The sequence below is a fragment of the Aotus nancymaae genome, unplaced genomic scaffold, assembly GCF_030222135.1.
Source record: "Aotus nancymaae isolate 86718 unplaced genomic scaffold, 86718_ANA_hifiasm-v0.15.2.pri h1tg000003l, whole genome shotgun sequence".
Lineage (NCBI taxonomy): Eukaryota > Metazoa > Chordata > Mammalia > Primates > Aotidae > Aotus > Aotus nancymaae.
In genome coordinates, this window is record NW_026988414.1 from 6734593 (window position 1) to 6762049 (window position 27457).

The window sequence follows — 27457 nt, forward strand, 5'->3', positions numbered from 1 at the left end:
AGGGGTTTGGTTCCCTCCTCCTGTCTATGACATGAGTGAAAAAGTTCATTTCACTGGTTTACCTTCATGTGAAGACAGTGGATCAAACATGGCCAGCAGAGACTCTGACTGAGAAGGAGGAGAGGTCAGCTGGTGGGCACCTAAAACAGGAGGGCAACTGTGAGACCAAGCTAGAACTCAGGACAGATGGTCTCAACACAGTTCGACATAGTTCAAAGGATTCTCAGTATTCAATTAAAAAGGTTCTAGGTATTCTCTGATGGTTCCTTTTTTGATCAATTAGAACTTGAGAGGCATACAAGAAAAAAAAATCAAAGTATAATTACTTCCAATTCATTCTATGTTTTTTTGTTTGTTTTTGAGACAGAGTCTAACTCTGTCGCCCAGGCTAGAGTGCAATGGTGCAATATCAACTCACTGCAAACTCCGCCTCCCAGGTTCAAGTGATTCTCCTGCCCCAGCCTCTGGAGTAGCTGGGATTACAGGCGCCCACCACTATGCCCAGCTAATTTTTGTATTTTTAGTAGAGACGGAGTTTCAACATGTTGGTCAGGCTGGTCTCGAACCCCCTACCTCAAGTAATCTGCCCACCTCGGCCTCTCAAAGTGCTAGGATTACAGGCGTGAACCACCGCACCTGGTCCATTTTATGTTTTCATTAGTATCTTTATATATAGATTTTCTTTACATTTAAGTGGTCTGGCATCTACATGCCTGTTACTTCTAATGGCCAAATGCAAGTATGGTTCATGCAAAGAGAACAGAGCCAGAAGACCTAAACCATCAACTTTTTCAGAATGTCACAACTTCCCTGAGCCTCACCTTCCCCTCATCTAAAAATATAGGGGCAAGGTCAGGTGCAGGGGCTCACACCTGTGATCCCAAGTACTTTGGGAGGCCAAGGAGGGAGGACTACTTGAGCCCAGGAGTTCAAGACCAGTCTGGGCAAGATGGTAAGACCTTGTCTCTACAAAAACTAAGAACTAAAAATTTAAAAATAAATAAATAAAATATAAATATAGGGACAATATTACGTATAGACAGGGTATAAATAGAAGGTTGTACATTTTGAAGTTCTAACACTGCTCTCAGCAAATAATTTTAAAACAGGTAAGTATGCAGAGGACAGAAATTTCAAACATAAAAAAGAAACTATTAATCTAAACGTTTTTAGTCTGAAGCTATGGGGGGGGGGGCTGAAGCTATATCTTCTGATAATGAATGAGAGTACTATTATACCTCCTGATTTTTACTTTTGTTCTACAGTTAAATCATTAGAAAAGATAGCCTAAAACAGCAGTTCTCAAATTTTGATCTCAGGACTTTTTTTTTTTTGAAGACAGGGTCTCACTCCGTCACCCTGGCTAAAGTGTAGTGGTGCAAACATAGCTCACTGCAGCCTCAACCTCTTGGGCTTAGTGATCCTCCTGCCTTAGCCTCCCAAATAGCTGTGAGCACAGGCACACACCACCACACCCAGTTAATTTTTATGTTATTTTTTGTAGAGACAGGGTCTCACCACGTTGTCCAGGTTGTTCCTCATAGGCTCTAGCACTCCTCCCCTCTCGGCCTCTCAAAGTGCTGGGATTATAGGCATGAGGTACCATGCCTGGCCAAGACATCTTTACAACTTAAAAAATTATTGACCCTAAGAGCTTTTGTTTATGGTGGTTATATCTATTGATATTCCATATTAGAAATTAAAATTGAAGTTTAAATATTTATTAATTCATTTAAACATACCCATTAGAAGGTAATACAAGGGATTCTTTCTGAACCTAGTCTGTTTGGGAAGCTGTCCATTTTTTTAAAAAAAGAAAAATTTCTAATGGTAACATAAAAAAGCCTTTTTTAAAAAAAATAAAAAATAACTATTATTTTCCAAAATAAAAAATGAAAAGAATGACACTATTTAACATTTTTTGCGAATATCTTGAATGTACAGCTTACTAGAACACAGCTGGATTCTCATGTCTGCTTCTGCTTCAATGTGTTGAAAATGTTGTTGTGGCTGAAGTATATAAAGAAAATCTGGCCTCACACAGACATGTAGTTGGAAAAGGAACAATATGTTAGTAGCCTTTTCAGAAAATTGTGGAAATTATTATTTGATACTTTACCACATCTTGAGAAGTAATAGTTTTTTAAAGGATAGCTACAAGGTAGAATTTGAAACCAAATCATTGAACTTTTTGTCCTCTTTTAAACTCACATTCTTCTTATCACCACTAATCTCACTAGAAAAGTCTTTAAACAGGAAGCTGTCAAACTCATGCAGGTAGACACAAATTTCCAAAATGCTAATTTTTATCCAAAAGTTTGAATTTAATCACTGGCAACAAACTCTACTCTTATTAGTTGCTTATCTTTAAATAACAGGATCATTCTGTTAATTTTTTTTGTTTTTTTAAGATGAGACCACAGGCTCACACCACACCTGGCTAATTTTTTTTATTTTTGTAGAGATGAAGTCTCCCTATGTTGCCCAGGCTAGTGGCAAACTCCTGGGTTCAAGGAATCCTCCAGCCTCAGCCTCTCAAAGTGTTAGGATTACAGGCGTGAGCCACCACACCTGGCCACACTCTGTTAATTTTTGAGATGTCTGTCAAATACTCAAGTATGTGTTCATAAGAAATACAGTTTATCTGTCATTCTTTCAAGTAAAAATGATATTTCATGAAAAAAACAAATAAAAATAAAGGAAAAAAAAACACTTGCCAGTTAAGCTAACAACTCAAATAATGAAATAACTGCTTCTTAAGACATCTCATTATATCTCAGATTGTAGTGAAAATGCAATCGGGGTGCTTCCTATTTCTTCACGCAGAATATTAAAAAGGTGTATACTCAGGCCAGTGCGGTGGCTCACACCTGTAATCCCAGCACTTTGGGAGGCAGAGGCAGGCAGATCACCTGAGGTTGGGAGTTCAAGACCAGCCTGACCAATATGGATAAGCCCCGTTTCTACTAAAAATATAAATTAGCCAGCTGTGGTGGCACATGCCTGTAATCCTAGCTACCCGGGAGGCTGAGGCAGGAGAATCACTTGAACCCGGGAGGCGGAGGTTGCAGTGAGTCGAGATCACACCATTGCACTCCAGCCTGGGCAACAAGAGTGAAATTCCATCTCAAAAAAGCAAAACAGTGTACACTCAAGGGTTGATGTAATTAAGTGATTTTAACTTTTTCATCAAAGATATTCGTAAGTAAAACTTCCACTTTTGCCTATGCACCATAAGTACAAATGTCAACACAATAAAAATGGACAGTAACTTTGATTTTTATGAAAACAGTTGTGACTTCATCTGTACTCCTCCCTCAAAGGGTTTTAGGACTTCAGTAGTCCATGGAAACCATGCTTTGAGACTGCTGGTTTAGAACAGAGGTTCTCAATCGGTGGCTATCTTCTCCCACCAAGAGATCATTTTGCAATGTCTGGAGACATTTTTGGTTGTCACAACCCCAGGGGGTAGAAGGTATATGCTACTGGTAGGGGCCAGAGATACTTAAACATCCTAAAATGCCCTGGACAGCTCTCCACAACAAAGAATTTCCCAGCCTAAAATGTCAACAATGTAAAGGTTAAAAAACCCTGGTTTAGAACACACACACACAAAAATGTAAAAATAAGATATCTTAAAACTTACCACTCAATATATAAAACTACTGCTAGCATTTTGGTATTTCCAGTACTTACTTCATGCATAGGTTTTTAAAAATGTTTTATTATCTTGTGTGTAAAATTCTACAAAAATAAACTTTCTATGTAGTATGTTCTAGGTTTTTCTCTAAGTCATTTCATATTCTTTAAAGCATTTTAAAATAGCTACATACATTCTAATAAGTAGTTACATCAAAATTATTTAGCCACTCCATGTTTCAATTTTTAAGTTATTTCTAATTTTCTGCCAATATAAAACGTTATAAAGAAATCTTTGTGCAAAGGACTCTATCTATACATGGAATTTTTCATTATGACTGATTCCTAGAAGTGGAACTAACCTAACTAAATTTAGAACGTGAACATGTAAGGCCTTAAATACATATTGACAAAGTATGTACCAAAGTGCTATATCAATAGACACTATCACCAGCAATGTGTCATAGTGCCAGTTTCAACCATGGATGTGGTCATTTTTAAAGTCATTCTCATTTCCCCCTCTTACCGTGAGTTATTTCATCCATGTCTGGACTAGTAACAGAATCTTTACCCCCAAAATCAGAGCTGCACTCAGATCTCAGGTCTTCAATCTTATTGGGAATATCCTCAGAGGTTGCACTTATGCCTTTAAAAAAAATAGTAAAAAATAAACAGGAAGAAGAACAAAATAACCACACAAAGTATATGAAATTTGGAGAAATTTAAACATTCTCGAATTTTGAGTCCGAGTTCTATACATGTGAGTTTAGTATTATATCCTTTATGGTACTATTACTTAAATATACTTACCCTGCTTTACACAACATAATCAGAATCATATGATTCCAAAGTAGGACAGGCTACTAAGAACAGAAACAGCTGTAGAGAGACTGACAATTACTTCAATAGGCTCCATAAAGCCACACATTAAATTCTCTAAGATTTCAGGTGCAATGGAAATAATTCTGTTTCCTGGAAATTACTCAGCTCTTAAATACAACATATCTCTTTGTAACAACTTTATAAATGGGAGGGGGTAGGGGGCGAACACCTTCAAATCCCTACTCTTTAAAACAAGACAGACATACCGGACACAACACTGAGGCCTGGTGTGCTGGGGCGGGAACTGACCTCCCTGACATCCGTATCATCAGATGTGCTACCCAGTCCAGAACAGCTCTCCAGTTCTTGTAGACGCTCCTCCTGCTTTAGGTCTGGAGCCTCTAAACATAAAAAAAGAGGTGTGTTACATTTGTGATTCTGTTGGCACACCACAATTTCAGCTTTTGTGACCCAGATAAACAAAGCAACCAGGGCATGAATGAAACCAGTGTAAACAGATTTCTAAGTCTGGGCTAGTTAACAATGCTAGTTAGATTAAGTGTTAAAGAAGTCAAAGTTGTGATTTTCATCCCAAAGCCAGTTCATTGTGCACAGATGAAAACATGGTTTCTAGATCACTAATGTCACAGAGTATGCTACTAGTTAACATGTGAACTGGACAAGAGAGTATGGAATAGCTTGGTATTAAATCAACCACTTCCTAAAAAGTAACTCCTATGAATATTCAATAGCTGGTGAGCTAATTCTATTGTCCCCAACTGGTCTTCAAACAAGGCTAGCATATCTGAATGCTTTAACATTATAAAACAGGCCAGCCTCGGTGGCTCACACTTGTAATCCCAGCACTTTGGGAAGCCAAGGCGGGCAGATCACCTGAGGTAAGGAGTTCGAGACCAGCCTGGCCAACAGAGTGAAACTCTATTGCTACTAAAAATACAAAAATTAGCTGGGCGTGGTGGCAGGTGCTGTAATTCCAGCTACTTGGGAGGCTGAGGCACGAGAATCACTTAAGCCCAGGAGGCAAGGTTGCAGTGAGCCAAAATCACACCATTGCACTCCAGCCTGGGCGACAAGAGTGAGACTCCAATTCAAAAAAAAAAAAAAGGGGGCCAGGCACGGTGGCTCACGCCTGTAATCCCAGCACTTTGGGAGGCCGAGGCAGGCGGATCACGAGGTCAAGAGATCGAGACCATCCTCGCCATGATGAAACCCCATCTCTACTAAAAATACAAAAATTAGCCAGGTGTGGTGGCACACGCCTGTAGTCCCAGCTACTTGGGACGCTAAGGCAGAAGAATTGCTTGAACCCAGGAGGTGGAGGTTGCAGTGAGCCAAGATTGCGCCACTGCACTCCAGCCTGGCAACAGAGCAAGACTCCATCTCAAAAAAAAAAAAAATTATAAAACACCTATCAGGATCACTTAATAATTTTTGAACCAGCCGGGCGCAGTGGCTCACACCTGTAATCCCAGCAGTTCGGGAGGCTGAGGCAGGTGGATCACGAGGTCAAGAGATTGAGACCATCCTGGCAAACATAGTGAAACCCTGTCTCTACTAAAAATACAAAAGTTAGCCAGGCGTGGTGGCGGGTGCCAATAGTCCCAGCTACTTGGGAGGCTGAGGTGGGAGAATTGCTTGAACTTGGGAGGCGGAGGATGCAGTGAGCTGAGATCACGCCATTACACTCCAGCCTGGGTGACAGAGTGAGACTCTGTCTCAAAATAGTAATAATAATAATAATATGAACCAAGTAAATCAACAGAATGTAATGCAGATACATAGTTCCTTATATTTGCATTCTGGTAGTTGACATTTAGTTGAAGGCAAAGATGTATCTTCATAATCAGTAAAAAAATACAATGCATATAAAAAGACAAAGTACAAAACACTTTATATGCATTTATAATAACCTGCACAAAAATATCCTCTCAATTTCAATGTATTTCAAAAGTACATTAAACATGTTTTAGAGGGTCAAGTTCTCCCCGTGATAAATCTAAACGTGTTTACTAGGCAAGCACTCAGTTTGAACTGTGTTGCTACTCTTATCCTGTCATGAGTTTGTGGGAGATACTGAACTCAATGACTCACATGGAACTCTGATAAGTTACAGAAAATTGCTTTCAAAATAACTGAACACAGGGTCAGAAAGCACCTGCCATCATAGTCTACACTATCTAACAGAGCATTTTCCCTTAATGAACAGAAAATACCCTCAACTTAATTTTCCGTTTGACATTCATAGCAATGTGATTACCTCACCTTTGTAAAATGTGTATTTGGCAGGCACGGTGGCTCACACCTGTAATTCTGGGACTTTGGGAGGCTATGGTGGGCGGATCACCTGAAGTCAGGAGTTAGAGACTAGCCTGGCCAACATGGTGAAACCTGTCTCTACTAAAAATACAAAAATTTAGCCGGCATGGTGGTACACATCTGTAATCCTAGCTACTTGGGAGGCTGATGCGAGAAGATCACTGAACCCAGGAAGCAGAGGTTGCAGTAAGTCGAGATCACACTGCTGCGCTCCAGCCTGGGTGACAGAGGGAGACTCTGTCTCCATTAAAACAAACAAACAAACAAACAAAAAATGTACATTTGACAACATATATGTAACACAGAAGCTAGGATACCTTGCATTTAATTAAAACTTCTGTGTAAAGGCAAAAGCAAACAATGATAGCATACTAACCAGAGTCACTTGGCAATACCTCCACACTCCAAGCTTCACTTGTTGTCTCTGATATGGTAGAACCAGTGCAAGGGTCAAGAAGCACTGACCCTGAACCTGGGAGGCACAGCAAACTGCCTAACATGTTCTCTGCTGCTGCACCTGTATAACCGGTGGGAAGCAAAGGGTTAACAAAGATCCTGGTGGAAAGTGCAGTGATAGTGGAGAAAAGCTAAACTAAGCTAACAAAATCTCTGGCCAGGCGCAGTGGCTTACACCTGTAATCCCAGCACTTTGAGAGGCTAAGGCAGGCGGATCACAGTTCAAGACCAGCCTGGCCAACATGGCAAAACTCCATTGTACTAAAAATACAAGAATTAGCCAGGTGTGGTGGCAGGTGCCTGTAGTCCCAGCTACTTGAAAAGCTGAGGCACAAGAACCCAGGAGGTGGAGACTGCAGGGAGGTGGAGACTGCAGTGAGCCTAGATGATGCCACTGCCCTCCAGTCTGGGCGATGGAAGTGAGACTCTGTCTCAAAAGTTAAAATGGTCGTGTCATTTTGGACTTTGTCTCAAAAAAACCCTCCACTCTACCCACCAGTAAAAATACAAAGTTCCACCAGGCATGTTGGCTCACGCCTGTAATCCCAACACTTTGGGAAGCTAAGGCAGGCAGATCACCTGAGGTCAGGATTTCAAGACCAGACTGACTAACATGGAGAAACCCCATCTCTACTAAAACTACAAAATTAGCTGGGAGTGGTGGCACAAGCATGTAGTCCCAGCTACTCGAAGGATGAGGCAGGAGAATCGCTTGAACCCAGGAGGTGGAGGTTGCAGGGAGCCGAGATTGTGCCATTATACTCCAGCCTGGGCAATAAGAGCAAAACTCAGTCTCAAAAATAATAAAAAAATACAAAGTTCCCAGTTTGGTCACAATGGCACCAGACCCTTTTCACCGGTCTCCTGCAGTTTACCTCTGGCTCTCCAGAGAGAAAACACACATCATTAAATGAAGTAATTTCAACTAGCTTTAGCTTTGATTTTTCAGCAAATTTTACAGGGATCCTTAATATTGTTCTAAAAGTTAGAGCCCTACAGGGATTAAAAACATTCAGAGAGATTTAACCACAGAATACTATACTGACAAAATATATTTTCTTCCAGCACATTAGTCACTATTCAGGGCAATAAAATATATTCATAGGAAAATACACATCTACATAGCACTCTCTCAACTGCAAATATAGCTTATTGCACAAATACAGCTAACTGCCAAGAACAATACTACTCTGGCATCTGGAACAAAGTAATGCAAAACCAATTAAAAAATCTATTTACACTACTTAAAAACACAAATCGAAAGTATTAAACATTATTACACATCTGTGTTAAAAATACTCTAGTTCAAAAGGCTTCACTACTTCAGATTAAACCTAATGAAAGAATAATTCTATTTCAGGGCATGAAAAAAACTGGAAAAAATTTAATAATAAAAATTATCTTTTAAAGACATATCATGAAATAATTATAAATAAAATAATGTCTGCAACTTGCCTAAACATAATGAGGGGAGAGAATAGGGTAGAGGGTAGGAGAACAGATGAAACACAGCTGGCCATGTGTGTCTAACTGCTGAAGCTGAGTGATGGGTACACTGGGTTCCTCTTTTGTATTTGTTTAAAATGTTCCATGATTTAGGTAAGGCGCAATGGCTCATGCCTGTAATCCCAGGCCTTCAGGAGGCCGAAGTGGGCGGATCACCTGAGGCCAGGAGTTGGAGACCAGCCTGGCCAATATGGTGAAACCCCATCTCTACTAGAAATACAAAAATTAGCTGGGTGTGGTGGTGGGTACCAATAGTCCCAGCTACTTGGGAGGCTGAGGCAGGAGAACTGCTTGAACCCAGGAGGCAGAGGTTGCAGTGAGCCGAGGATCACACCACTGCACTCCAGCCTGGGTGACAGATGTCTCAAATCTGGGAGACTCTGTCTCAAATTAAAATAAAAAACCTATTGGGTACTATGCTCACTACCTGGGTGGAAAATCATTTGTGTACCAAACCCCAGCAACACACAATTTGCTGCAACAACTTCCCACGTAACAAATCTGCACATGTACCCCCTGAACCTAAAATAAAAGTTGAAGAAAAATATATAAATTAAATTTTCCATGATTTAAAAACAAAATGAAGATGAGGGTTACGAGACTATATATCTTTCAGAACTCATAGAACAGTATCCAAAAGACTGAATTTTAATGTATGTACATAGCACCTCAACAAATTTCACATTAAAAAAAAAAAAAAGGCAGGAGGATCGCTTGAGCTCAGTAGTTCGAGACCAGCCTGAGCAACAAAGAGAGATTCTGTCTCTATTAAAAAAATAAATCAAAAAATTAAAAAAGAAGGAAAAAAAAACCCTGGTTACCCTTTGGAATTTAATTAACCTTCCAGAAGCAAATTCATTTTTTAAGAGAACATCAATTCTCTTAAAAACAATCATATTGTTGTGAAAGATTTTATGGGTATAATCTGTGAGAATTTCCATCTTAAGGTAAGGTGTTTAGCCTTAAAAGGAGAATATACTAATCAGAGACAGACTAAGAACTTATACTATGCCCTGCAAACAACACTTGACCAGAATCTAATCCACAACACTGGTTTTTCTTTTTTTTTTTTTTTTTTGGCAGTGGGGAGGAGGATGGGTAAGGGATGGGATTAAATGTAGAAAGAAAAAGCACTCCTTATATTTAAGCAAATAAAAAAGTAAACAAATGTCTTGTTCCATACAGTTATCACAGTTTCCCAGATGGTGCTAACACATACACTACATTATGTTTGCCAGGGCACTGGTACTTCCTCTCATGAAAGGTCAATGGATTTGAATAACCAAACTGTGATCTTTCAGAGACATTAAATGGCAGTTACCTGCAATTTCTTGCAAGCGATCTTCATCAATATTAGGGTCAAAGTCACTTCCCAAGACGTCTGTACTCCAGGTCTCACTCACTGTTTCTGATATGTCCCTATCATCTGTTAATCCCATCATGTCACGAATTTCAAACTTCCTTAGTTTATCATCAAGGTTATCTTGTGTTGTAGCTATCAAAAACAAAATTAAGCACTTTAAAAATAGCACAGCAATGACTTTTTAATCAACTTTAAAGAATTTTATCTTTGAAATTCAAGTTACATATTATTATTTTTTTAATTATTTTAATTTTTTTTTTGTTCTGTCACCCAGGTTGGAATGCAGTGGCAATCACGGCTCACTGCAGCCTCCACCTCCCAGACTCAAGTGATTCTTCTACCTCAACCTCCCTAGTAGCTGGAACTATAGGCATGTGCCGCCATGCCTGGCTAATTATTTTTTGTCTTTTTCATGGAGAAAGGGTTTCGCCATGTTGCCTAGGCTGGTCTTGAACTCCTGGACTCAACTGATTCACCTGTGTTGGTCTCCCAAAGTGCTGGGATTACATGCATGAGCCACCACACCTGGCCCCCACATATTCTATCATTACTAAGCATGAAGTACCACCCTAGACCTAACTAGACCAGTCAGCTCCCTACCAAATAACTGACTACCAGCTAAGATTAGCAGAGCTCCATACCCAATCACAGGTGAAAGTACACGCATGAGTGAACCCAGTCCAAATCAGAAGGAACAACCAGTTGACCCATAGACTTGAGGGCAAAAATAAATGTTTTGGGGTGGTATGCTATATAGCATTGTAGTGGCAATAATTAACTGATAAAACCATACTAAAAATGTTTTTTTCACTTGACTTGGATAGCTCCCTTCTGCATTTAAGAGTTTTGTTCACCTCCCTAGACCAATTTCCCTCAATCAAGTTCTTTTTTTTTTTTTTTTTTTTTTTTTGAGACAGTCTCACTCTGGAGCCCAGGCTGGAGTGCAGTGGCATGATCACGGATCACTGTAGCTTCGACCTCCCTGAGTAGCTGCAACTATAGACATACACCACCACCCTGGGTTTTTTGTTTGTTTTTTTCTGTTTGTTTGTTTGTTTTTTTTTGAGATGGAGTTTCGCTCTTGTTACCCAGGCTGGAGTGCAATGGCGCGATCTCGGCTCACTGCAACCTCCGCCTCCTGGGTTCAGGCAATTCTCCTGCCTCAGCCTCCTGAGTAGCTGGGATTACAGGCACGCACCATCATGCCCAGCTAATTTTTTGTATTTTTAGTAGAGACAGGGTTTCACTATGTTGACCAGGATGGTCTCGATCTCTTGACCTCATGATCCACCCGCCTCAGCCTTCCAAAGTGCTGGGATTACAGGCGTGAGCCACCGCGCCCGGCTGTTTGTTTGTTTTTGTAGAGACTGGGTTTCCCTATGTTGCCCAAGCTGGTCTTCAACTACTGGGCTCAGGCAATCCTCAGTCTCCCAAAGTGCTGAGACTATCAATTCACTTCTTTTTTTTTTTTTTTGAGACAGAGTTTCACTCTTGTTACCCAGGCTGGAGTGCAATGGCGCGATCTCGGCTCACTGCAACCTCCGCCTCCTGGGTTCAGGCAATTCTCCTGCCTCAGCCTCCCGAGTAGCTGGGATTACAGGCACGCGCCACCATGCCCAGCTAATTTTTTGTATTTTTAGTAGAGACGGGGTTTCACCATGTTGACCAGGATGGTCTCGATCTCTTGACCTCATGATCCACCCGCCTCGGCCTCCCAAAGTGCTGGGATTACAGGCGTGAGCCACCGCGCCCGGCCCTCAATTCACTTCTTAATCCAGCATTTCACAAAACATAGACTGCCAATCACCTACCTCAGAATCTCCCAGAAAGCACGTTAAAGAGATGATATTTGTTCAACTTCTTTCATAAGCTCATATGAAAGCTCCTCCACTTATGCAAAGGCCTCCAGTGGATGCCTGAAATTGTGGATAGTACCAAACCCTATATATTCCATGCTTTTTTGATTTGATAAGCAGTGACTAATAGGCAGGTAGTATATATATGGACATGCTGAACTAAAAAATGATTAATGTCTGGGATGAGATAGAGTAAGACTGTGCGAGATTTCATCACATTACTCAGAATGGCACACAATTTAAAATTTATGAATTATTTCTGGAATTTTCCATTTAATATTTTTGCACCAAGGTTGCCCGTGGGTAACTGAAACCAAAGAAGGTGAAACCATGGATAAGGAGGTACTACTTTATTATTTGAGTTTTCTCTATTATTTGCAACAAACTTAATCCTAACTGATACACTGATAAACCAATCCGGTAAAATACAGCATTACTTTTTCCAAGCCACACACATTTCAATGATAATACTCTTTTTCTTTCTAAAACTTAACTGAACCAGAATTTCTAGAAGTAAGACTTGGGAAACAGAATTTTTAAAAAGCTAACCAGGTAATTCTTATGCATGCTAAAGCACAAAAATCACTGTCTCAAATCTAGTTGAGGGCATAATCTTTTTTTGAGACAGAGTCTTCCTCTGTCAACCAGGCTAGAGTGCAGTAGAACCATCTTGGCTCACTGCAACCTCTGCCTCCCAGGTTCAAGTGATTCTCCTGCTTCAGTCTCCCAAGTAGCTGGGATTGCAGGCACCCGCCACCACATCCAGCTAATTTTTGTATTTTTAGTAAAGACAGGGTTTTCACTATCATGGCCAGACTGGTCTCGAACTCCTGACCTCCAGATCCCAAAGTGCTGGGATTACAGGCTTGAGCAACCGCGCCCAGTCCATCTTTTTTTTTTTAGACAGAATCTTGCTCAGTCGCCCAGGCTGGAATGGAATGACTCAATCTCAGCTCAATGCAACTCCCTGCCTCCTGGGTTCAAGCAATTCTCATGCCTCAGCCTCCCGAGTAGCTGGGATTACAGGCACCAGTCACCTCACTTGGCTAATTTTTGTATTTTTAGTAGAGACAGGTTTCACTATGTTGGCCAGGATGGTCTCAAATTCCTGACCTCATCTGCCTGCCTCTGCCTCCCAAAGTACTGGGATTATAGGTGTGAGCCACTACACCTGGCTGAGGGCATCATCTTAAATGAACAAATCCAAAAAACTTTTTCAACTTAATCTTCCTAAGGCACCTCACTTCTTCATCCTCACTGAATCAAAAGCCTTCAGTGGCTTCCAGCTTGCTACTAAAATACTGACATCCTTCTTTCCACAACAGAAATCCACCTACTCTTTAATCTCTACCTCACCCTATTTCCCTAACTGATACCTGAATAAGTACTATGGCTTCTCACCTCTTTGACTTGCTTATACTTGTCATTCACCTAGAATGACCTATCTCCAAATTCTGCCCAGGCAATGCCAGCCAGTCATTAAGGCTAGTATTTTCTTCCAGTAAGCTTTCCTTATACTTTCAACCATATGTATCTCTCACTCAGAACTGCCAAAACACATTTATGATACCTTTAATCAATTGTGTATTATTCTTTCCCTATTCTAAGTTCCTTGAGCCTTGAGTATTTACATTGTATTCCTAAAAGATTACAGAATTAAAATATCAGATATTACAGAATTTAAAGTAATTTATATTAATTATTCAATGTAACGTAAGCCTAAACAATTCACTTACCAACTAAATACATTTTGAAAAACTGAAAGAATGATAAATAAATGCAAGTTTAATGGTGATTGTATAATCTCTTGCTGAACAAAGCCAACTTAATGCAAACACACTGCTCATCTTGCAATCAGGTAAATTCTTTGCTACTTAAGCAATTGTGTTCAACTTCACTTTACCTTGCTCATGTTCTAACAGTTGTAGAGCTTCAACTCCATTACTTCCAGAAGGTCCTGCTCCAAGTTCTGACACAGACTCTCCTTCTAGGTCTAGGGAAGACACTGAATTGGAGCGATTTGAAGGACCTAGAGAAATGTTTATACCGTGAGCAATCTTTTTAAAACAGTCATGAGCCACCTCACAATTTTTCATGCCTAAAAGACTAAAAACCGATTAAAGTGTTTTTAATGCTGCCTTTAAACCTTAAAAAAACACATGTCCTTTGAGACAGAAATTCTGCTTCTAGGAATTTATCCTAAGGTGTTAATAAAAAATTAATCTGCTAGGCACAGTGGCTCACACCTTGTAATCTCAGCACTTTAGGAGGCCAACGTGCACTGATTACCTGAGGACAGGAGTTGGAGATCAGGCTAACCAACATGGTGAAACCCCATCTCTACTAAAAATACAAAAATTAGCCGGGCCTGGTGGCGCAAGCCTGTAATCTCAGCTACTCAGGAGACTGAGGCAGAGAATCGCATTAACTGGGGAGGCCGAGGATGCAATGAGCCGAGATCACACCATTGCACTGGCATTATCTCAGCCTGGGCAACAAAAGTGAGACTCTGTCTCAAAAAACAAATTAATCTAAGGTTGATTGTTGCAGAGCTTCTTTTTTTCCGAGACAGAGTCTCGCTCTGTCACCCAGGCTGGAGTGCAATGGCTTGATCTCAACTCACCGCAACCTCTGCCTCCTAGGTTCAAACAATTCTCCTGCCTCAGCCTCCTGAGTAGCTGGGATTACAGGTGTGCACCACCACGCCCAGCTAACTTTTATATTTTCAGTAGAGACAAGGTTTCACACCATGTTGGTCAGGCTGGTCTCAAATTCTTGACCTCGTGATCCACCTTCCTCGGCCCCCCAAAGTGCTGCGATTACAGGTGTGAGCCACTGCCACTATGCCCAGCCTTTTTTTTTTTTTTTTTTTTTTTTTTTTTTAAGACAGAGTCTTGCTCTGTTACCCAGGTTGGAGTATAGCTGCATGATCTTGGCTCACTGCAACCTCTGCCTCCCGGGTTCAGGCAATTTTCCTGCTGCAGCCTCTCCAGTACCTGGGACTACAGGTGCACACTGCCACACTCAGCTAATGTTTTGTATTTTAGTATGAACAGGGTTTCACCATGTTGCCCAGGCTGGTCTCAAACTCCTCAGCTCAGGTAAACTGCCTACCTCTGCCTCTCAAAGTGCTGGGATTACAGGCATGAGCCACCATGCCCAGCCCAAAGCTTCTATGTCTGAAAAGTGGAAGCAATCTACAGATTTAATCATAGAAGAAAGTTGAAAAAACTGATATGCCCATGTGAGTTAAGGAAAACAGTCATGAAAACCATGTTATTTAAGAATGTTAGGCTGGGCGCCGTGGCTTTCGCCTGTAATCCCAGCACTTTGGGAGGCCAAGAAGGGTGGAGCACTTGAGGTCAGGAGTTCAAGACCAGCCTGAACAACATGGTGAAACCTCACCTCTACTAAAAATACAAAAAAAAAAAAAAAAAAATTAGCCTGGTGGCAGAGGTCTGTAATCCCAGCTACTTGGGAAGCTGAAGCAGGAGAATCGCTTGAACCCAGCAGGCAGAGGTTACAGTGAGCGGAGATCATGCCACTGCACTCCAGCCTGGGTGACAGAGCAAGACTCTGTCTCAAAAAAAAAAAGAATATTAAATTACAAAGGGAAATGTTAATGCCAGTTTAATAATAATTGAAAAGCTTACAAAATAGGATAAATCTAATTTTGCTAAAAATAATCTAAAATGTCAACTGCTATTAAAAAAATTGTGAGATTATAGGTGATTCTACTCTATTTTCTAGAATGAACATATATTACATATGATTTTTTTGAAAAGTTAGATTAAAACATGAAGTTATTATATGTTTCTTTTTAAATGTCAGTAAATTTGAACTATATTTTCTTGACCAAAAAAAATTGGTCCTAGTAGGCAAATGACATAGTCTCACTTCACAATCTTGGCTTTGAATTTTCTTTTTAATATCTATTTCCATTGTATCCTGCTTCATAAAGGTGTGTGAGTGTGAGTAGCAGAATACAGAACATTTAAGAGTATATGCAACATCATGAATTACTAGTAAGTCAATTTTTTCCCATTTAGACATGCATCATATCCTTCTAAAGGAGCTCTATAAGCTTTGGTATATGTTAATACTGGAGACACAAAACTTGCTGTTATTCTATTTAAGTCTGAATGAAGACTTATATCTTCTCCATTTTATATGACCAAAGGCATCTTGCAATCTTAATTTTATTCAGGAAACAATCTTTACAGCCAACTGTTCAAGCTCATTAGAGGAAATCTTCATTAGTCTCCTCAGTGAGAGGCACAGATGGTACAATTATAATTTATAAGGCTCCTTTAAAAAACACAAAACAAAATATTACTTGAATCACACAACTCCTTGAATGAAGTAACCCTTCACCTTCAGATATTCCTTCCAGATTATCACTGCAGAGGGAAAAGCGCAAGGTTTTATCAGGTTTACCATGGAGTTTGTTTTCATCAACAGGGACATCTCCTTGTCCTCCATCTGAAAGCTGCATGTTTAGGACCTAAAAAATAAAATGTAAATTTTGGTTTACCAACAGAAAGACTACTGATAAGGAAACAAACCACAGCAAATGCATATTTAACTCCTTAATCTTAAATTATCAATTTTTAACTACAAACCCATTTAGAAGGTCTGTCAAGCTTTTAAATATCTGTGGAATAAAAGTGGATCAATTAAAGCAACTGAAGCTATGCCTTCCCATTACCCTACTAGTGTCAAGATTGAACAGGCAACCACACACCAGACGAGCAGTGAAGAGAATTATACAAATCAGAGGTCTTTAGTGTCAGCACGCCGGTCCTTCTAATGCTGTCACATGTCAACTATATAACCTTGGATAGACAAGTTATTTAAATTCTCTAAGCCTCAGTTTCTTCATCTATAAAACGGTGATAGTAACAGTATGTATGCTATGTAATTGCTGAAAATTAAGTAAAAAGATGTACATGAAACAGTTGGCATGTGACAAATTTGCAAAATTAAAATAAAGTAAATAAACAAAAGTAAATAAATTCAACTAGAAGGAAAAATGTAATCATGTTATTTTGTAGACACCGAAGATTTAATCCATCTAGTTTGAACGTCCACTTAATCACAACATACAGGGCCACAAAAGTCCATACCAGAAACTGAAGTATGACTTCACATTCCTCTCCAGCTTAGATATCATAGCCTTTTTATAATGCTTTCTATTTACCAGATGACTTCCAAATAACATAATTACTTCTCACTACTCCCTACAAGCCTTACAACTCAGGTTTGTATATCTCCACCTTAATGAAGAACTGAGTACTTTGTTGAGAGTCACACAGCGTGTTTTAGGCACACCTGGGACTGGAACTCAGAGGCTGTGGCTTCCTTGGCTGTTGCTGAAATATGAAGGAAGAATAGCACCCTCACTTACAAAAAAAAAAAGTTCTCACCACAAAAAATGAAAAATATGTGAGGTAATACACGTTATTTAGCCTTTCCACAATGTATATCAAAATATGTATACTATAAATAGACACAATTTTTGTCAGCTAAAAAATAAATGATTTTTAAAAAGAAAAAATACACACTCTTGGTTGCTGTTTTGGCTCTGAGTAAATTAAAGGTTTTTAAATGGTTTTATACATTTACACATGATGCCTTTGAATACAGATTTTTTTGGCTGGGCATGGTGGATCACACCTGTAATCCCAGCACTTTGGGAAGCCTAGTCAGGCAGATCATCTGTGGTCACGTGACCAACATGGAGCCTGACCAACATGGAGAAACCCCATCTCTACTGAAAATACAAAAATCAGCCAGGCATGGTGGCGTGTGCCTGTAATCCCAGCTACTTAGGAAGCTGAGGCAGGAGAATCACCTGAACCTGAGAGGCAGAGGTTGCAATGAGCTGAGATTGCACCACCACACTCTAGCCTGGGGAAAGAGACTCCGTCTCAAAAAAAAAGACTTTTTTTTTTCTATTTGCTTGAAATTAAATAGACATAAAAGTTTTATTTATTAAAAAAAAAACAATTTAAGACAAAGCTCATTCTGTCACCCAGGCTGGAGTGCAGTGGTACAATCATGGCTCACTGCAGCCTTGAACTCCTAGGCAAAAGCAATCCTCCCGCTTTAGCCTCCTGAGTAGCCAGGACTACAGGTACATACCCCAAGTCCACGTGATTTTTTTATTTTTACATATATATTTTTTTTTTTTAACTTTTTTTATTTTTTATTTTTGAGAAGGAGTTTTTGCTCTCGTTGCCCAGGCTAGAGTGCAATGGTGCGATCTTGGCTCACCGGGTTCAAGCGATTCTCCTCCCTCAGCCTCCCGAGTAGCTAGGATTACAGACATGCACCACCATACCCAGCTAATTTTGTATTTTTAGTAGAGATGGGGTTTCTCCATGTTGGTCAGGCTGGTGTCCAACTCCCGACCTCAGGTGATCGGCCTACCATGGCCTCCCAAAGTGCTGGGATTACAGGCGTGAGCCACTGTACCTGGCCTATTTATTAATAAGATAGGGTCTCACTATGTTGCCAGGCTGACTTCACACTCCTGGTCTCAAGCAATCCTCTCACCTCAGCCTCCCAAAATACTGAGATTACAGGTATGAGCCACCATATCTGGCCAACATAAATTTTTTTAAGTTTTAATTTTTAAGATAACTTAGACTTTTAAATTCACCACAGTGAGTGATGTGAAACTAAACATCAGGAGAAAATATATCTCAAGGCCTGGTGATTGGTGTGAATTAACATAAAAGGGATTATACCACAATGAAGATATTTTCCAAATTATATCCAAAGGCAAGCAATTTTGTGACACCATACAGAAAACCACTATTACAAAGTCAGTCACATTGGAGTATAAAATACAAAAATCTAATTTCATGCTTCTAAATCAGACCATCTTCAAACTCTAAACTAAAACCACAGCATCTGAGTGCTAAAAAAAACTTCAGCCAGGCACAGTGGCTCACACCTCTAATCCCAGCACTTTGGGAGGCTGAGGCAGGCAGATCACCTGAGGTCAGGAGTTTGAGACCAGCCAAGCCAACAAGTACTGAAACCCCTTCTCTACTAAAAATACAAAAATTAGCTGAGCCTAGTGGTGCATGCCTATAGTCCCAGCTACTAAGGCAGCTGAGGTAGGAGAATCACTTGAACCTGGGAGTCGGAGGTCACAGTGGGAGCGGCCTCCCAAAGTGCTGGGTATATCTTCTTAATGACCATTTATCAACATATAATGTCTTTGTCTTTTGTAATCTTTCCACTCCTCAGGCTAGATAATCTCAATTGATCCATCTTCAAGTTCACTGATTTTTCTGCCTGTTCAAACCTGCTGTTCAACCCCTCTAGTATATTTTTCATTCCAGTTATTATACTTTTCAATTCCAGAATTTCTATATGGCTCCTTTTGGTAATTTCTACCTCTTTATTGATATTTTCTATTTGGTGAGACCTTGTTCTCTTGGTTTTCTTTAGTTCTTTGTCCGTGGTTTCCATAGCTCTTTTGAGTATATATATATATATATTTTTATTTGATTTAAAGTCTTGAGTAAGTCCAATGTCTGTGCTTCATCAAGGACATTTTCTTTTCTTTTCTTTTCTTTTTTGAGATGGAGTTTTGCTCAAGGCTCCCTCTGTTGCCCAGGCTGGAGTGCAATGGCATGATCTCGGCTCACTGCAACCTCTGCTTCCTGAGTTCAAGCTATTTTCTTGCCTCAGCCTCCCAAGTAGCTGGGATTACAGGCATGTGCCACCACGTCCAGCTAATTTTGAACTTTTAGTAGAGATGAAGTTTCTCCATGTTGGTCAGGCTGGTCTTGAACTCCTGACCTCAGGTGATTTGCCTGCCTCACCCTCCCAAAGTGCTGGGATTATAGGCTCCCAGCCATCAAGGACATTTTCTATTAACTTTTTTCCTGTGAATGGGCCACATTTTTTGTTTGTTTATATGCCTCGTAAGTTTCGCTGAAAACCAAGTTTTTGGTTTTAAAAAGTTTTAATAAGTTTTAAATATTATAAAGTGATCATTAAAAAGTCAGGAAACAGATGCCAGAAAGGATGTGAAGAAATAGGAACTGTTGGTGGGAGTGTAAATTAATTCAACCATTGTGGAGGACAGTGTGGCAATTCCTCAAGGATCTAGAACTAGAAATACCATTTGACTCAGCAATCCTATTACTGGGTATATACCCAAAGGATTATAAATCATTCTTCTATAAAGAAACATGCACACGTATGTTTACTGCATCACTATTCACAATAGCAAACACTTGGAACCAACCCAAATGTCCATCAATGATAGACTGGATAAAGAAAATGTGGCACATATACACCAAGGAATACTATGCAGCCATAAAAAAGGGTGAGTTCATGTCCTTTGCAGGTACATAGATGAAGCTGGAAACCATCATTCTCAGCAAACTAACACAGAAATGGAAAACCAAGCACCACATATTCTCACTCATAAGTGGGAGTTGAATAATGAAACACATGGACACAGGGATGGGAACATCACACACTAGGGCCTGCCGGCAAGTGGGGAACAAGAAATAACATTAGGAAAAATACCTAATGCTACACAGATGGCATTTGTCAAAAGTTGTAGAGGTCAATGACAGGTTGATGGATGCAGCAACCATGGCACATGTATACCTATGTAACGAACCTGCATGTTTTGCACATGCAATCCAGAACTTAAAGTATAATTTAAAAAATAATAAAATAAATAAATAGATAGATATTATAATGTAGCAATTCTGGAAATCAGATTATATCCCTTAACCCCCAGAGTTGATTGTTGCTGCTTGTTGTGGTGACTGTTTATTTAATGACCTCTCTAAATCTTCTGTCATGCGTGGCCACTTAAGTTTCTGTTCTGTTGGCTTAGTGGTCAGCAAGTGATTTGGCAGATTTAGCACCTAGAATAAAATAAAACAAAACATTTCCAAGTATTTGAAGATTGGTTCTGTGTTGGGGCACTTCAACACTTAGCCAGGCAGTTAGCGGCTATACTTTACCCTTCACTTCCTGCTTGCATTCAGCCTGAAGGTTAGTTAGCAGTGACAGCTTGGGTCTTCTAAGGTCTTTCCTGAGCACATGACCAGCCCCGGGCATGTGTACAATCTTCTAGATTCCCCAGAACACATGGGAGCTTTTCAGAGCCTTTGTGCCCTCTAGTATCTCCTTCCCCAGCCTCTTCCTTCATAAGCATTTGGATCTGTCTGCTGCTTGCCCTGACAGTTATCCCTTAATGCAGGCAGAAGCAACGACTGTATTTGCTTTTCAATACTTTTGACAAATGCCACCTGTGTAGCTGCCTCAGCCCTGGGAAAGATCAGAGACAGGCAAAACAAAGCCAAGTCCTTGAGACAATCTTTCAGGATCTATCAAACAGATCAAAATACACAACGATGATGCTTTCAAAATAAAGTCCACATTCCTCCCTCAAGTACCTCAAGCACACTGCACAGGAACACCCGCTGTTGTCTTCAAAGCAGCCACTGGACTGGGGGTTGAGGATGGTAACAGGGTAGGATCACAGAGCTCTCTTAACAAAATTCAGCAGTTTTTTTCTTCATTAACCATTCCCTTGTTAAAAGTTTTTTATTAGATTCCACAGTTCTGAATAAGTTGATTCTGACAGTTTTTGCCAGCTTATTTGTGTGTGTGTGTGGAGGGATGGAGTTTGGGAGTTTGCTGGTCCTCTTCCCTACGGGTGTTTATGTCATAGTCCCAAACACAGCTTTACCAACCACCATCACTTTATCAGTCACTAAAACTGGCCTCTTGTTCCTAGACCATTCACAAATTTTCTTGAATAATAAGCAATCACTGTTGAATATAAGGTGTTGCTACTTTTTAAGGAGGTCACAATTCTATGAGAAGAGACTCCTCCTATCTTTAGGGAGTCAAGATTTCTTTACTTTTTGTTTCTTTTTTCTGTGTTTTTTTTTTTTGTTGTTGTTGTTGTTGTTTTTCGGGGTGGGGGCGGTTGTTTTTGGTGTTGGTTTTTTTTGAGACAGAGTTTCACTCTTGTTGCCCAGGCTGGAGTGCAATGGGGCAATGGGGCGATCTCAGCTCACTGCAACCTCCACCTCCTGGGTTCAAGTAATTCTCCTGTCTCAGCCTCTCAAGAAGCTGAAATTACAGGCATGCACCACCAGGTCTGGCTAATTTTGTATTTTTAGTAAGGATGGGGTTTTACTATGTTGGTCAGGCTGGTCTCAAACTCCTGACCTCAGGTGATCCACCCACCTCAGCCTCCCAAAGTGCTGGGATTATAGGTGTGAGCTACGACGTCTGGCCTTCTTCTTTTCATGTGCATTTAAGCCAAGTGGTTTTGTTACAAATATCTTAAAAATGATTCCCACACCTCGAAACCCGTTTCTTAAAAAAATTTTATTTTCTTAGTTTTCCATTATCTCTTCCATTTTTTCCTGACCAGCAAAAAAATACAACATGTATCTTGAGACTTATCTCAACATATTTTTGCCTCTTTAATGAAGGAATACTACCAGTATGCCACTAGAAAAAAAGCAAACACAAACTGGAAAAGTGACTTGCTACAAGTCACTGGAAAAGTCTCTGCAATTTCCATACCACAGTCTCCTGACTTCATCTCTCTTCTGCTTCTGCTAGAAAAATTCCTTTTGCTTGGACCTATTCACCAACTTCAGTGCCACAGATGTATTAATGTGAAGGACCTCACAACTGTTCACAGGGAGCTTAGCATGTGATGATGTATCATGGTGGGACCACTGAAGATAACAAAGAATTAAGCATTAAATTCATTGGCCAGGCACGGTGACTCACATTTGTAATCCCAGCACTCTGAGAGGCCGAGGTGAGTGGATTACTTGAGGTCAGGAATTCAAGACCAGTCTGGCCAATAAGGCAAAACCCTGTCTCCACTAAAAATATAAAATTACCCAGGTGTGGTGGTACATGCCTGTAAGCGCAGCTACTCGGGAAGCTGAGGCAGAATTGCTTGAACCTGGGAGGGAGAGGGTACACCGAGCCAAGATCATACCATTGCACTCCAGCCTGGGCAACAGAATGAGACTCCATCTCAAAAGAAAAAAAAAAAAAATCATTGCTATGATCTGAATGTCTGTGCTCCCCCAAAATCAGTATGTCGAAATTCTAACCCCCAAGGTGATGATATTTGGAGATGGGGCCTTTGGGGAGGTGATTAGGTCATGAAGCCAGGCCCCTCACAAATGGGATAAGTGCCCTTATAAAATAGGCCCAAGGACATAGCAAGAATGTATCCTCTATGAACCAGTAAATGGATCCTCATGAGACACTGAATCTGCCTTGACTGTAGACTTCCTGGCCTCTACAAATATGAGAAATAAATTTCTGCTGTTTATAAGCCACCCAACCTCTGGTATTTTGTTATAACAGCCTGTATGGACTAAGAAATGAATACTGATTTATAGAAGCAACTGACCAAGTAACTTCATACCTCATTTTCTGACATCATCCCTGGAGTAAGCTGAGGACCTGTCCCTAAGGAAATGACCAACACCTCTTCTGGTTGCACCTCCTGGATGGTTTCTTGAGATGATCCTTCATGGTCCATATGTAGGTCCATTAGCATATTGGTGCGGCTTCTGCTCCGAGTTGCTAATAAAAAATTTCAAATAAAATAATTTAGAGAAATAGATAAATGAAGAAAATGGTATGCTAAATATGAAAATAGATTTTCTATTAGTGCAGAACATTTGCACATGCACAAAACAATAGTGGTGAAAATATAAATAAGAAAAAATAAAACAAAAAACTAGATCCTCCAAGTTACACTACTAATAAAGATTCTCCTTCAAAACTGATAATCAAGAACAGTGATCCAAGTCCATGTGACAGGAACTGCCACATAGATGATCACGCCTGCAGAAAGGCAAACATGTCCCAATCAATTTAAGATTTGGAGTGACATTTCTTATCTTTTTAAGATACCTTAACTATTTCTCCTATAAAATGATGTAACTGCTACAGATCTACCATACTAATAACTGAACTTCCTCTTTCAGGAATTTGAGACCAGCCTGGCCAACATGGTGAAACCCCATAAAAATACAAAAAATAAGCCAGGTGTGGTGGCAGGCACCTGTAATTCCAACTACCTGGGAGGCTGAGGCAAGAGAATTACTTATCCCAGGAGGCGGAGGTTGCAGTGAGCCAAAACTGCACTCGGCCTGGGTTACAGAGTGAGACTCTGTCTCCAAAAAAAACAGAAAAAAAGAAAAAAGAAAAGTTTCTATTTTATTTCAGAGGGCAATAAAATTCACTACAACCAGAATACTAAAGAGAAATTATCTTTTGGTGCAAAATAATAAAAAATACAGACATAAAGCAAAAACAACTTGTAGCAGCAAAAGTCAACTTCATGTTGTATAAAAGCTGACCTATTTCAAGACAGAAAGAGGCAGAAATATAAACAATCATCTTTCTTTACAATACTGATTAATGTTCATTAATCACTTTTAGTCTGAAAATTCAGAGCACACATCAATTTCCAAGTCTAAAATAGGTCTACTCATATCTTTATTTGCTCACCCTATCTTCTACTGAGTTGAAAATTTAAATTCAAACTCATGAATAGATCTACGAATCTTAAGTAACAAACTTTTTTTTTTTTTTTTTTGGTTAAGAGACAGGGTTTCACCATGTTGCCCAGGCTGGTCTCAAACTCTTGAGCTCAAACAATCTGCCCACCTCAGCCTCCCAAAGTGCTAGGATTACAAGCGTGAGCCACCGTGCCCAGCAACAAACTCTTAAATTTATAAAAATGCAAGTCATGAAATTTTATGTAGCAATTTACATATAAAGTAAAGCAACATGCACATGAAACATACTTTTATAAACTATTTCTTAAGTAAAATTATAAAAGAAAAGGAAGAACAGCCTATTACCCACCAAACGGGGTTATTAGTGTAATATGAGCAGTAATATTGGTAGCTGAGGAATCCCAAGCAGTGATGGCTGCTAACTGTTGTCCTGGGTTGCGAAAGCATTAAATAGAAAGAAAATCAACCCTCTGAACAATGGACACACTTTTAAAAATACAAAATAAATACAATGGCCAGGTAACATGACTATACAAAATAATACTGGGCATATATTTGAAATTCACTTTCCATCAGACTCATATTTAATGACACTTTCAGATAATGGGAAATGAAAAAAACTAGCATATAGCAGTGAACAATGGAAAAATCTCTGATTTACTAAAAATCATTTACTTCATCATGTGAACAGAGTGCACATAGCCCCTAATATTAAAAACCATTGGGCTGGGCGCGGTGGCTCATGCCTGTAATCCCAGCACTTTGGGAGGCCAAAGTGGGTAGATCACCTGAGGTCAGGAGTTCGAGACCAACCTGGCCAACATGGCGAAACCCCATCTCGACTAAAAATACAAAAATTAGCCAGGTGTGATGGCAGGTACCTGTAATCCCAGCTTTTGGGGAGGCTGAGGCAGGAGAATTGCTTGAACTCGGGAAGCAGAGGTTGCAGTGAGCCGAAATCGCATCACTGCACTCCAGCCTGGGCAACAAGAGTGAGAATCCATCTCAAAAAAAAAAAAAAAAAAAAAAAAAAAAACTATTAAGTGCAAAACTCCTTTTTAATTTTGAAAACTGACATAATGGGATGATGCAGTAAGACAAAGACTTAAAGAGTATAATGCCACACTTCTGTTGATGATACAATTTCACATTATGTTAAATATAAGGTAGAGGCCGGGTGTAGCGGATCACCCCTGTAATCCCAGTGCTCTGGGAGGCCGAGGTGGGCAGATCACGAGGTCAGGAGTTCAAGACCATCCTGGCCAACATGGTGAAACCCTGTCTCTACCAAATATATAAAAAATTAGCCCGGCGTGGTGGTGGTTGCGTGTACTCCCAGCTACTTGGGAGGCTGAGGCAGGAGAATCACTTGAACACAGGAGGTGGATGTTGCAGCGAGCCAAGGCCATGCCACTGCACTCCAGTCTGAGCAACAGAGCAAGACTCCATCTCAAAAAACAAGCAAACAAACAAACAAATATAAGGTAGACTTAATTTTAAGAAACTGGCAGTTCTTAACAAATCAGCTCAAGAAGTTTAAAAGTAAAATCCCTCTCTTCAAAATGCATAAATTAAAAAGAACTATGTTCACTAAGTGTTGCTGAGTTCCTCATTATAATTAGGCAGGCACTAAAATACTCCTGTTCCCCACTCTAAACGCTTTTGCCCTGTCTTACTTTGTCTAACTCCCACTTATCCTTCAACACAAAGTGCAAGTCGGCTTCACCTGCTCCAAGACCTTCTCCTAATACCACCACCATTTGGCTAAGTTAGCTGGTCCCCATAACCCTTGTACCTATCTCCTCAGAACGCTTAGTATGCTGAAAGGTACTAGTCTTCTCTTATTCTCCCTAACTAAGCTATCAACAGCCACTTGACAGTAAGGGCAGGTCCTAATGGTCTTTGCATCCAGTGTCTATCACAGTGCCTCATGTGCAAGACACATCCACTTTCACAGGACTTTTGTGTGGATTAAATGAAACAACATTTATAAAGTGCCTACCCAGTGTCTGGAACATGGTATATGCTCAATTAATTTTTTTGTAGATAGATAGATAACAAATATTAACCAAGCAAATAAAGCTACATTAAATAGAATTCTTAAATAAACAAACTTAAAAAAATAAAATGAAACTTTTGCTTTATTTTATAACATTAAGGTATCTTAGTTCAGTCAATAAAAAGACATTAATGAAAACAGTAATAGAAAAATAGTGACTATTGTTTTCCTCTTTATCGATGGAAACTTCTAAAATAATATTGTTTGTTACATTATTTAGAACTTTGTAGAAAGGAGGGGGCTATATAATTTTTTTTTGAAACAGGGTCTCATTCTGTCACCCAGGCTGAAGTGCAGTGGCATGATCATGGTTCACTGCAGCCTTGACCTTCCAGGCTCAAGCAATCTCTCCATTTCAGCCTTCCAAGTAGCTGGGAACACAGGCACATGCCACTGCACCCAGTTGAGAGGGCTACATAATTTTAAAAATGACTACTTATAGGCCAGGTGCAGTGGCTCACAGCTGTAATTCCAGCACTTTGGGAGACTGAGGCAAGTGAATCTCCTGAGGTCGGGAGTTCAAGACCAGCCTGACTAACATGGAGAAACCCTGTCTCTACTAAAAATACAAAATTAGCCAGGTGTGGTGGTGCATGCCTATAATCTCAGCTACTCGGGAGGCTGAGGCAGGAGAATCGCTTGAACCCAGGAAGCGGAGGCAGCGGTGAATGGAGATGGTGCCATTGCACTCCACCCTGGGAAACAAGAGTGAAACTGTGTCTCAAAAAAAAAACAACAAAAATGGGGCTGGGCGTGGTGGCTCATGCCTGTAATCCAAGCACTTTGGAGGCCAAGGCGGGTGGATCACGTGAGGTCGGGAGTTTAAAAAAAGTAAAAAAAAAAAAGAAGAAAAAAAATG

At 40.1% G+C, this 27457-nt stretch overlaps 1 protein-coding gene across 8 annotated transcripts in view; it reads right to left on the bottom strand.

Annotated features, from left to right (window-relative positions):
- Window positions 1–27457, bottom strand: part of GAPVD1 (GTPase activating protein and VPS9 domains 1) — a 103449-nt gene that overhangs the window by 30014 nt on the left and 45978 nt on the right. For 4 of the 8 annotated variants that reach the window (XM_064377985.1, XM_012458138.3, XM_012458137.2 and 1 more), the window contains 8 exons: window positions 23435–23595; window positions 16354–16483; window positions 13883–14008; window positions 10082–10255; window positions 7175–7315; window positions 4728–4862; window positions 4166–4285; window positions 63–140 (listed from right to left, as the gene is read on the bottom strand). In XM_064377985.1, the coding sequence (XP_064234055.1) occupies window positions 63–140; window positions 4166–4285; window positions 4728–4862; window positions 7175–7315; window positions 10082–10255; window positions 13883–14008; window positions 16354–16483; window positions 23435–23595 (1065 nt within the window). Of the gene's footprint in view, window positions 1–62; window positions 141–1949; window positions 2031–4165; window positions 4286–4727; window positions 4863–7174; window positions 7316–10081; window positions 10256–13882; window positions 14009–16353; window positions 16484–23434; window positions 23596–27457 lie in introns of those variants that run through there. The other 4 variants (XM_064377987.1, XM_064377984.1, XM_064377994.1 and 1 more) reach the window with 3 other exon arrangements.